The 12,896-nt window shown below is 42.5% G+C and overlaps 1 protein-coding gene across 1 annotated transcript in view; it reads right to left on the bottom strand.

Moving 5' to 3' along the window:
- SORCS3 (sortilin related VPS10 domain containing receptor 3) overlaps window positions 1-12,896 on the bottom strand; it is a 414,417-nt gene that overhangs the window by 104,007 nt on the left and 297,514 nt on the right. The window contains exons 8-9 of the mRNA XM_032595155.1: window positions 10,294-10,383; window positions 1,983-2,162 (exon numbers count right to left, since the gene is read on the bottom strand). Of these exons, the coding sequence (XP_032451046.1) occupies window positions 1,983-2,162; window positions 10,294-10,383 (270 nt within the window). The remainder of the gene's footprint in view (window positions 1-1,982; window positions 2,163-10,293; window positions 10,384-12,896) is intronic.

Here is a 12,896-nt window from a genome sequence, read left to right on the forward strand (position 1 = left end):
TATCTCTCCTCCCTTGCTCATGGGCTTTAACACAAAGTCGGGGCACAATGAACCTTGATAAAATTAAATGGAAAATGAGCTCAACAGAACTGGTTTTAGAGAAGTCGCCTTGCCTGGTATGTCTTGCTTCTCTATAGATAAAATGACACCATGCATTTTTCCCAATAAAACTGAAAATGCAAGACTGCCTTCAGCAAGACAAAAGAGATTACATGTATCTAGGCACATTCTTAACTTTAATCCTTGTTCTACTTCAGATCAGAGTGGCTCACTATTCACAATGACCAAGGGGTTTTAGGTGCCCTTTATTAGGAAAGGAACAGCACAGTGCCAAACTCACCTGACTTATCAAAAGGACCAGAGACACAGGGAGTTCACAATTGAAAGATCATCTGCAGCAATGCCTACTCTGTCCTACTGGAGTCTAACTGCAGGAGTATGAGTAATCCTCTCACCTCGATAGCCTCACTTATGCAAATAGGAACTTGGTTTCGAATGTTGGTTGGAATGGCCTGAGTCCTGGGAACATTTCATCCAAACCTTCCCACTAGATGTGACTTACTGCCCAATAACAATGTATATTTCTTCTTCCAGGTATGAATAGAGGCATATAAATGTAAGCTTCCCAAAGCCCTTTACACACCTTAGTCATCTTTGCCCATTTTCATAACTCTGAGAAGAAATCTGGACAATTTTCCAAACTGGGACCTTGTTTGTTAAGGGAATTCTTTCAGTACTTGTCAACTACCTCCTAGGAAATCACGGTTATTTCTACTGATTTTGTTTTTTACACCCACTGACATTCATTTCACCCCAGACCTTTGTGTAATCCTGCCTAACAAAATAACTAGAATCATATATGTTTCCCCTGCTCTCAGTAACTGAAGAACCAACTTAGATACCAATACAGGGATGCTGGAAGTTTGACAGACACTGTTCAGAAGAAACCACTGCAAAGTAGAAGCCCCTGCACTGATCCCTCCTTTCTAAAAGCTGCTCCCACTCCCCAAAGATGAAAACTCCTAAGGGAGAAGCTCACCCCTACCATCTGAAGCTACCAGTCATGACAGACAACTTCCCCCTCCACAAATGAATGTCCTCAACCGGTGTAACACGTGTAGGTTGACCACTAGTTACGAGTGAATGCTGGATAATAAAATACACCTCTTTACTCAAATCAATCCATCATACCAAGGTGGGCACTGTGGCCAGGACCATCAAAAGTCATACACAGCCACTAGAGATATAAAAAAGTACCATAGCCTTAGGGGCACTGAAACAATTAGTTTTTTTTTTTCTCTAGTTCCTATGAGGAGTCACTTGTTTTCCTAAATTATTCTTTAACTGGTGATCACATTTAAAAACAAACCTCAATATAACTGAAAACTCGGTAAGGTGATGCTGATACTAAACAACAACAATAACAACAACTCAACATAAGTCAAGGCCCGTTCTTCCCTCATGCGCAGAGGTTGGTATCTGGTGGCATTTTAGGGAAACCCTCATTCCAAGCGCTGATATTCACTTTTCCTTTCCTAAAAAACTTGTTCATAGGATGGAATTTTCCAAATAACATATATAAGTAGATACGTGCCTCCGCTCCGAGTCCATAGAGTTGAAAGGGGAACTTAAGTGAGCCTATCTAGGTCAAATACCTGCATATGTGGCTTGTAATCATGCTTATACACGCAAGAACATCAACTTCAGCTACCATTTGTTAAAGCTCACTGAGTCAACCACCACACTGGATGCTCTACATACATTATCTCTCCTTCTCACAACCACTTCATTAGGCAAATGTTTTACAGGTGAGGAAGTTGAGGCACAGGTAAGTTAGTCCCTTGCCTCAAGTCACACAATTGCTAAAGGGTGCAGCTGAGATCTGAACCCAGGACTAGTTGACTGCAATGCTTATGTTTATACCATTAAAATTCATGAAAAAGAGAGGCAGATCCAGGTGCAGGATAGTCTTGGCTACATACCTCATACAATTCAATAATAATGTTTCCCATTAGACCTCGGCTACTCTTAATGTTCTCCATGGCCAGGGTGAAGTAGATGCCACGCGTGTCTGAGATGTAGAGGTTGTACGTGTCATTCTGGTTCCATTCTTGGACGGCTGCAAACACTTGGTTCTCATCGGTACTGATGATGTGCATGTCCTGTAAGAAGATGGAAAACTTGTAAGGACTCAGATCTCCATATCTCTCTGCCCAGTGGGACCCAGAGTAATTACCATGACTTATTGAGAAGTTGAGAAAATGCCTGAGTTATAGGCAGCGTTAAACAATTCTGTGTCGGACCAAGGCTATATATTAAGAGCTTTGTGATTTCTGTTCCTTGCTAAGTGACAGTAAGATGGGTGTAAGGGGCTTTGGTGGGTATCATTTTCTATGGCTCCAAGGGATTCATCCACTTTCATTTTTTAGTTTTATATCTGAGAGTTAGTGTTAGTGCTAACAGAAACATACAGCCCTGCAAGAGGAAACACACATGCAAAGAATACAGGGCTTATCCCTTCTTTAGATCTTCATTTATGTTTTCAAACTTTTATTGTAGTGGTTTTGAAACTTGTCATTGGAATCTTCAGAGTCATGGGGATTGCACAAAGGATGGCATGGAGGCATAGCCAATGAGTGGGATTCTGGGCTTCCAACTCTGTTTCAACCAGAGCAATACCACCTGAATCTGTTTTATACTGGAGTCCCATGTAATATTTTGGGAGTAAAAGGTGAGGGAGGTTCTGCTGCTAATAGCATAATATTTGAAAATCACAGATATGGCAGAAAGGACACTCAACCTGGAATTTAGTGTTCTGGGTCATAATAGAAACTCTACTAAAAGTTAGCTATATGGTGTGGAATGTATCTGGGTCCCTGAGGTTTAATTTTCTCACCATAATACTGAAGAGGTTGGGCTACTGATAAAAAGAATAGCTAACACCTGAGCACTTATTCTAAGTCATCTAAATGTATTATTTTAGTGAAAAATCCAAATAATTCTACAGTGGAGGCAGTATTATTCCCATTTTACTGAGGAATAAACTAAGGTACACAGAGGTTTGCCAGCTTGCTTCATATTTATTACATAGCTAGTCAGAGGAAGAACCAAGTTTTGAACCTTTGTAATAGGAGTCTAACCTGTTAGCTTCTAAGCATTTGGACAGACAGCCTCCAGATCAGAAGTTGTAATCCAAAGACCCATGAGATGAATATGAATCACAAATATTTGGTTCAACCACAGTCTCTGTTCAATACCTGACTGCGCAGTCTTTTAGGTAAAGTCAGCACTCCCGAAGTCTCAGCCTCAAGTACCCAAATGTTCTTATGACCGGCCACTTACATATTAATATCAACTTCCTGATCTCTGAAGTCAATTTAGTCTGCATACCTGGACTAGATCATTTCTAAAATCAAATCTAATCAGTTCACAATTCAAAACAATTTATAAAAGCCAGTTTTCATATGTAGCTAGGCACTATACAAAGATTATCACAAACTCAAGTCCTCCTCTAGGGAATTTGCCCTGTCAGGAGGAGATGTTGACACAGATGAACACTTGACATAATGGAAGCAGTTAAAAAATGCATTAATATACAGATATATATTGCAAAGAGTAATGATATCCTGGGAAAGCAGGAGAGGACCCTTGTCACTGTGGTGGCAAGCACTCATAGTAGGGGCACAGGCAATTGCATTTGACAGTAAGTAAATCACCAAGCTGGGTCTAGCTGTTACTTTATTTGGCCAACCTTTCCCAGAAATGATTTCAGCAGCAAAAGGAGGTAGCAATGTCTATAATGACACAACTATGGAAAACTTCTCTCAGGATGATTTTAAAAAAGAGAAGCTCATTTGATTTGGACAACCAGGATGTGGGAAAGTGAGAAGAATTCTGGGTCTTTTTATTGGCGAATCTGTCAGATCTCAGCCTCTGGCCTTGAACTCCCTAGGTCGCCTTGACTAAGACCTCAGTAGCTCATTTGTGCTTACGCACCTTATAGAATTACAGGTGCCCGCTGAGCTGCTTGAAAATGGAAATAAGGCTTCCTCTTAAAAACCATGTGATGAAATTGTGTTGTGTTGGTGTGGAATGAAAGCCCAAGAACCCGGTAGGAGGGGAAATAGCAGCTGCAGGAAATACGAATTAAATTCACTTACCCAGTTAAAAATGCAATAGAAGTGCCGGGCTTTTCCCAGATGTTTTGGTTATAAAAATGAATGAGCTAAGTTATTTTAGACTAAACTAATGTAAAATAAGTGGAAAAAAACAACTTAAAACACTGGGGCATGGTCAGGATTAAAGGCAGCCAGATTTGCTGTGAACGCATCTTAGTTTGGAGCTGTACTGGCGAGTATCACCTGGCCAACAGGTATTGCAGTCTCTGGGAGAGACAGCGCTCTCTAGCACCTAGGATTCTGGGAAGTCTGCTTGTGAAATTCTTAATTCCCCTACGTCACTTAGCTAATAAATGATATTACTAAGATTTAAACCCAAGACTATCTGAATCAAGAAGCTAGCCTCCGTATCAGTGGGAGTATAACTCAATATGCATCAAAATTACCTGCAGATTTTAATAGCATGTAGACTCACATGTCCCACTGCCTGCAGTTCTGATTCAGTACATCTGGCTTTGGAGTCTTAAATTCTACCATGTGAACCAGCCTTGCAGGCGATCCAGGTGCATGCAGTCTGGGGAATCAGTCTTTGAAAAAGCTCTAAACTATGTGTCCTCTCTCCAAATAGATCTTACAGTTGAATAGGGATCAACCAATAATAACCAGAATATTAAATCTTCAAGAACACTAAAAGCATTATCAGGATTATTGGTCTAATAGGGATCTGATGATAATAAAGCATATTTCTTGAATCCTGTGATCTCAAGCTAACCTCAAAGCACGTGTCACCTCCTTCTAAGACAATGAAGACATTCTTGCTACTCCTGAGAACATGCAGGGAGAGATCTGATCAGTGATGAAGAGAGAAACCCAAGAGGGGAAAAATCAGTAAGTAAATTCTGATTGGGACTTTACTAAACTGGAATTTGGGTAGCATCAGATGTTACCACCTTCATGTTTTTATTTGGAAAACATGATAAGTAGCATTCCCTCTAAACCCTTCTACCATTAATTTGGAAGAATCATAGTTGCCTTTCACAAACCTAAATGTGCAACTTCATAGGTGAGCAATGGTGGAAATACTTCCCCGTGACTGAAACATTTTCGTGTAATCTGGGCCGACTGTTACTTCATTCACTTAAAAACACATATGATATTCAGCATCTGCCACGTGCCAAACGTTATAATAGGAATACAGAGAAGAAGGTGTAGAACCTGACCTCAAGCAGATGTCCAATGGTGGTGGGGACATCCCTCACTCCTGGCCTTTTTGTTTTTAAAAAATTTTTAATGTTTATTTTTGAGAGAGAGAGGCAGAGAGAGTGAGTGGGGGAGAGGCAGAGAGCGAGAGAGACACAGAATCCGAAGTAGGCTCCAGGTTCTGAGCTGTCACCACAAAGCTCAACATGAGGCTCAAACTCATGAACTGTGAGATCATGACCTGAGCTTAACCAACTGAGCCACCCAGGCGCCCCAACTCTTGGCCTTTTGTGAACCTGACGAAGGTCCCCCACACAAGTACTGACAGGAAGAGGGGTGGGGCATCCATGGAAATGTGTGGAACTTGAATGGCCTGAAGGCAGTTTTCCCCTGAGGGAGGTGAGGCCAGACAGTGACTGCATCTTAAGGGGTTGTGTATGGCACACCTAAGTTTCGCCCAGAAAAGAAATCCAAAACTAGCACACGATTTTAAGCCCGAGAAAATAATTCGAATTGATCAGTGCAGAGATTTGGCTGGGGAACACCAGCTGCATTGTGTGATCTCATTCTTTGTGGAGGCAGTGTGAAAGGTGAATTTCAGTGGGGCAGGGAGGAAGGCTTATGAGGTCACCGCAACAAACTCCAAAGTGACACATAGGGGCCCGAGCTAAGAAAGCAGGTATTCTATGAGAATCCTATGAAATGGCTGGTGAGATATTAAGAAGGCAGAACCCACAGGGGGATGAAGGAAAAGGGCATATCTTTAATAATATATCAGATATCTGACTTACAAAATTCTCTGCTTTTTAGCATGTTCACACAATCATAACTAAATACTCATAATTAAATACTTGTGTAATCATTTAGTTTATGTCTGTCTGTCTCACTAGACTGTAACCTCCCAGAGGGCAGACACTGTGCCTTTCTTAGTTATCACTTCATTTCTAGCACTTACTAAGTATCTAGCACACGGTAGGTAACCAATGAAAGTTTAGATGGACTAAGTAAACACAGAAGGATGAAATATTAGGGATATCATATAGAGACTCTGAGCTCAGTTCCAGATTTTTACAATGAGATCATTTAGGGGAGGTACTTCAAATAGGCAGTTGGAGATACAGTCTAGGGTTCAGTGGATATGGGATGGGGCTGTGTATACAGATGTCACCAATATGAAGAGAAGTGATGAGGTCACCAAGGAACCATGCAGAATACCAGGAGAACTTAGGATGATCAACATTTAACGGGTGGCAAGGGAAGGGGATCCAGAAAAGGAAATCAGAATAAAATATTCCAAAGGGAAGATTATCAGGTATGGATTTTTTTTTTTTTTAACACTGTCAAATGCTCCAGAGTGGTTAAAAAAAAAAAAAAAAAAAAGAGTTATACAAATGTCTATTGGATTTGGTGTGGAGGTGGTCTCTGGTAACAATGGCCAGAGGATTTTTGGTGGAATAGTGGAGAGAGGGCTGTGGGAGAGCAAGGGCATCTGGCAGTGGATGGAAGGGTGGATAAGAAGCAACCAAAGAGATAAGAATTACAGATAACATTTTAAGAAGTATGGCTGTGAGGGAGCAAAGAAGGATAAATCAGTATTTGGGGAAATGTAAACATTAAGGAAAACTGTCCTAAGGAAATTAAGGAAAAGGTTAATATCACCGTCATTATCATTATAATAAATTTTCTCAAGCATATTTCCCTCTCCTCTCTTTTATTATTCAAAATGGGATTAAACATATTCTGTCAACTAAAAGCAAACCCAGACTTAGGTAGGGAGAGACTTTACTTGCAAAGGCTATTGCAAAAAGGGGAACAGTCTGGCTGTCATATCTAAAGTCCCTCAAGAGTAAAGGCAGAAAAGAATTACTTTTATGAAGTGATTAGAAAATAAAACGAAGCTAGAGAGAACTGGGTGTGGGGAGAAGGGGGAGCAGGTGGCAGCAGAGAGGGCCATTAGACAGGAAACCACCTTCCTTAAGCTTTGTCACGTCAGGTGATTTTCAGAAGGGCTGTTAATGGGTTGTTCTGAGTTCCAGTGACTGCTTAAGCCCTCAATGCTCGCATCTGCTCAAGAGTGGGCAGAGTTCATGGGTTTGGGAGAAGGTGAAAGCCCAGACTAAGTCTGATCGAGTGAAAATAGCCAGCATTTTGTCCAGATTGGGCAGTGGGGACAAAGAGTTCAGGTAATCATTTATGAGATAAAGAAGGGGAAGTTGGTCTTGTCAAAGGCAAATAGGCAGGCATCTGTGTCTTAGGGAGGCACACTGGGAAGAGTGGTTCTTTGCAGGGAGCCACTTCCAGCAACATAAAAGAGTGGGGGAATTTCTTAAACCTTATTGTTTTCCAGCAGCACCGGGCTCAGTAATGTCCAATTATATTATGATGCCCATTTCACAGATAAGAAGACCTGGGCTCATGGATAAGCAAGTGGTAGAGCTGGAAAGAAAGCTCAGGGCTTCCAGCTCAGAAGCTCCATTGCCTTTTCCCCAGTCAGGCATGGCCCCCTGTCTTCTGCCTCCCCACCTTGCTGGTGCATGCCTTCCTTGCCAAGCCGACACCCAGGAACTGGTTCTGGAGAACTCAGCACAAGGTTGCTGCTCCTAATAATGCCACTCGTTATTAATGGTGTTCATTTCATTCTCTGCAAAATACTCCGAGCCACGGAGTGCCCCAGGAGAGCGCGTTCTGAACAGACAGGCAGGGAGGAGAGGTGTGAGGGCAGTGATGACAGGAGCTTCTCCTTGTTTTTGTTTTTTAAGTAAGAGGCCCAGCAGCAGCCGCAGCTCATGGAACAGCAACAACTTGCTTAAAAGCCATTTCCACTTTTAAACACTTCCACCCCCTCTGTCCTCACCTCCTCAGCCTAGGCTATGAAAATCTGAGCCAACGCTGGCTAATAAAGGGGATCGATAACCATCCAGCTATTTTCACAGCAGCCCTCATATTAATGAAGCTGCTGTGGATGAAGTTCTATAAAAGGGGCCGCACGGACAGTACTCCACCACAATAAACTGCCATGGGGTTGCTGATCGTTAATGGAGTGTCCCAGCGTTCTGATCAATTCCAGGCTTCATTTGTCCCCACCTGCAGCCACACTGCCCAGGGGAGCGAACTGTTTGTTTTCCTCAGAAGGCTGAGAATACATAAAATATGCACACAATACAGAGATGAAACAGGCCTTACACTGGGGATATGGTTTGGAAAGTTCCCAAAATACTTCTCTCCTGCTCCAATACATAGAAATCATCAAGTGACTGCAAGGGGTCTTTCTCCTTCAGAAAGAGCATGATTATGAACTTCCCCTTCCTCATCTTCTGCAAGCAGGGTACCACTTTCCTGCTTGGGTTTAGACCATCGGATGGGTACACCCTGCAACCACAAAGCTGTATAATGGCCCCACTCAAATCAATCACAGAGAGGGTAGAGAAAAATGAGAAATTGATTCCCATGGTTCCTCAGGCTACTTTATACAGTCCCTGTTCATCTCATCAGCCTCTCCATCTCTCTCTCTCTGCAACCCAGTCTCTTGAGATAGTGTTTTAGTTTGTTGAAAGAACGATATTATCTCTTTTAAAATAGGGCCTATGCATATATGTTCTATTGGCTTCCCAACCCTTGCTTGCAGGGTTAACTCCTTAACCCTCTTAAATCAGCTTAAACATGACTGTCTTTAGGACACTTGTCCTCTCTATCCATTTTAGGTAAGCTCCACTTATTATGTCACAATGGCGTTTGAGCTTCTATCCCAGTAACACTCCCTACACCTACAATTGCTTATTCAGTGCCTCTCTTCTCTCCCAGAATATAAGCTCCATGAAGGTAGGGACCATTTGCAGCTTACTTACTATTTTATCCACAGAGCTAATTCCGTGCCTGGCACAGAACAAAAGCTTAAATGGGAGAAACAACAGTTCAATGGGTGAATAAAAGAAGGATCAAATGAATGAATGGATGCAAGCATGCATATATGAATAAATGCATGAATAAAACAACCAGCGGGTAGACAATTACCCACCTTCTTATTCCATAACCCCTCCCACCTCTGTACTCACTTAGCTTTTTTCCCAGCACCAGCCTACAGACCCTTTACATCTGATATGTGCCCACCCAGAGACTTGGCTTTTTTGCAGCTACAGTAGGTGATGCAACTGCATCCTGTCCATGTTCAGATTTAGGCTCCAAGATCCATCTTCTGCCAGAAGCCATCGTTCACAAGGGATGGAGCCCACAGGGTAAGTTTTATAATTTTTCAATAGAGGAGTTAAAATGCCATTATCTGAGATTAACATTATAGTAAACTATTCCTATTTTAACTACTCATAGTGGCAGAAGGGAGCAGAAAACAGGCAGTGCATTTATATTTAGCATTAAAATGCAGACAGAAGCAAGAACACCACAAGACTCACCTGTGCACCTTTATGCATGCATGCATATATATATATATATATATATATGGAGGAGGCAGAAAACGGGGCCATGCTGGACTGGGGAAAAGGCAATGGAGCTTCTGAGCTAGAAGCCCTGAGCTTTCTTTCCAGTTCCACCACTTGTATGTGTGTATACATACACACACACGCACACACACACACACACACACACCCCACATATCTGGGCTCCTGCCTAGGCCTTTCTGAGCCTGTTCCTCTATTTGGCAGTAAGGCCCTTGCAAGAGGGAGGAACCCCCAGAAGAGACTGAATACTAGCTCTCCTTTCCTTACGGCCCCTGGGAAATGGCTCCAGTCCCATACAGGATGTTTGAGACATAGGGAATCAAAGCTCTTGCCTGCATAACCTACTGAAAAGGGAATACAGAACCCATGTTCGGGGACATAAGCAGAGGCCAGACCCCAGCAGTGATATGTCAGGCTGAATGCCAGCTGTCTCCCAGGCAGAAGTCAAACCTCCCCAGATCCCAATATGGCAGCCTCTCCCTGCTGCTTTGTCTGGCAGGACCCAGGACAGAGGTTGTGCATACCTTGGGCAGTGAGTACTTGGGCAGCTTTATCTGGGCGAAGGCCTCTCTTTGGTAGGACACGTAGTAGCTGGCTCTTCCACCAGTTGTTACCTGGATCACAGGGGAAACACAAAGAAGTCAGATGGGGCCAGGGGTCAGATTGGGCCAGGGGTCATGGCCAAGTTGAAAGTACTAGCTTCTCCATCAACAGCCACAATAGGTTTGTGATAACCTTTTAGAGAATAACCCTTGCTGGCAACACAGCACTGAGTTGCTCCCATGTCATAGCACGTAGACCACAAACGAGCAATTACAACAGACTTTCCCAATGGTTGACACTGTCTCTGAGAGCAGGGACTCTATTTGGTCACTGTGCTCTGTAGATATACACACCCAATAAGTATTTTTAGAAAACAGAAGCCATGACATGGGATGCACCCACGATCTATTTACTCTGCCTTAAAAAACAAGTTTCTAATCCAATGCAGTCATGACACGATTGTGAAATGAATTTTTTTCTGATTCTAAATAATTACTATTGCTCAAAAACTCTTGTTACTTTGAAATTAATTTCACTTCTGATCTGAGCACATTTTTTTCCTTCCTATTGACAAATCTATGCACTAAGCAGGTATGTTTTGGTCTGTTTCACATGCAAGTTATTTAAAGGAATCAAGGCTCAGAGGAAGAACTCTAGATTGGAAAGTGAGAAATCCTGGGTTTGAGTCCCAGCTCTGCTATCTGATGGCTGGGGGAGTCAAACTCTGTAATCATCTCACTTGGGAAGGATGGATTCTTAGAAGAGTCTGGAAACCACTTCAAGAAATGGTCTGGCCTGGGCTTGTTGAAAAGTCCTGCCAACATAGTACAGTTCTGCAGATGGCTGCTGTCAGCCCAATCATCCTAACTTGGGGGGAATTAATATTCACAAGAAAAGATACCATAGACTGTTCAGAGAAAATAGCGGGACGACAATAGCAACCAGGCCGCTGTGCTGAGGAGGCAATTACTGGAGGCACCCACTCTGTTCTCACCAAGCACTTGCTGGAGATGGGCCAGCCCTCCCAATCCAGTCGGAACCTGGCGCCCATCCACAGCGGGAGGTGCAGGGAGCAGAAATGTCACGTCCCTATTGAAAGCCGCCCATCGCTCCCCATCCAAGAGAGGTCATCTCCCACAGCTCCCCCTTGCTCTGCACAGATTGGGAGCCCACAAAGCAGACAGCGCAAGCTGCCAGGTGGAGCAAATGTTAGAGTCTGTGGGGAGGCAGAACCTTGTAAAAAACTCGGTGCAAAGACAGGCTGTGAATCAAGAGGAGAGACTGATTTTGTCCCCACTGTTCAATGCTATCCCTACATCTCTATTTCCTCATTAGAGCCATTCATGTTTTGTATTCCAGGACTTTGGGGTTTTGTTGTTGTTGTTTAATTTGGGTTTTTGTTTGTTGATAAAGACATCCGTTCTCAATCTATATTGTGCTGCACTGGCTTAGAGATGGGGTGTTCACATATTAAGATCAATGAGTTGTTGAGTAGTCTTTTCCTTTTTAAAAATTTTTTTTTCAACGTTTTTATTTATTTTTGGGACAGAGAGAGACAGAGCATGAACGGGGGAGGGGCAGAGAGAGAGGGAGACACAGAACCGGAAACAGGCTCCAGGCTCCGAGCCATCAGCCCAGAGCCTGACGCCGGGCTCGAACTCATGGACCGCGAGATCGTGACCTGGCTGAAGTCGGACGCTCAACCGACTGCGCCACCCAGGCGCCCCAGTCTTTTCCTTTTTAAATCTCAACTGCAATGAACAGATTAAAATGTAATCTTTGGTACTAAACACACAGTCACCACTAGTCCTTGCTTGATCCTATTTGTGTGTTTCATTTCATTTATTTATGTTTTAAATTCCAGTCCAGTTAAAATGAGGTGTTATGTTAATTCCAGGTGTACAATATAGTGATTCACCAATTCTATATATTCCTCAGTGTTCATTATAAGTGTTCTCTTAATCCCCTTCACCTATTTTTTTTAAATTTTTTTTTAATGTTTATTTATTTTTGAGACAGAGAAAGATACAGCATGAACAGGGGAGGGTCAGAGAGAGGGAGACACAGAATCTGAAGCAGGCTCCAGGCTCCGAGCTGTCAGCACACAGCCTGACACAGGGCTCGAACTCATGGAGTGTGAGATCATGACCTGAGCCAGAGTTGGATGCTTAACACAGTGAGCCACCCAGGCGCCCCTCCCGTTCACCCATTTTACCCGTCCGCCCAGCCACCTCTCCTCTGGCAAACATGTTTGTTCTCTATAGTTTGTTCTGTTTTATGGTTTGTCTCTTTCTTTCCTCTTCATTTGTTTTGTTTCTTAAATTCCACATAGGGTGAAATCATTTATTTTCTCTGACTTATTTCATTTAGCATTATATCCTGTGGATCCATCCATGTTGTTGCAAATGGCTAGATATCATTATTTTTATGGCTGAGTAATATTCCATTATATATATATATATAATTATATATATATAATTTTATATATATATATATATATATATATATATATATATATATATAACTTCTTTATTCATCTACTGATGGACACTTGGGCTACTTCCAGAATCTGGCTGTAATAAAC

The sequence above is a fragment of the Lynx canadensis genome, chromosome D2 (genome assembly GCF_007474595.2).
Source record: "Lynx canadensis isolate LIC74 chromosome D2, mLynCan4.pri.v2, whole genome shotgun sequence".
NCBI classification, from domain to species: Eukaryota; Metazoa; Chordata; class Mammalia; order Carnivora; family Felidae; genus Lynx; species Lynx canadensis.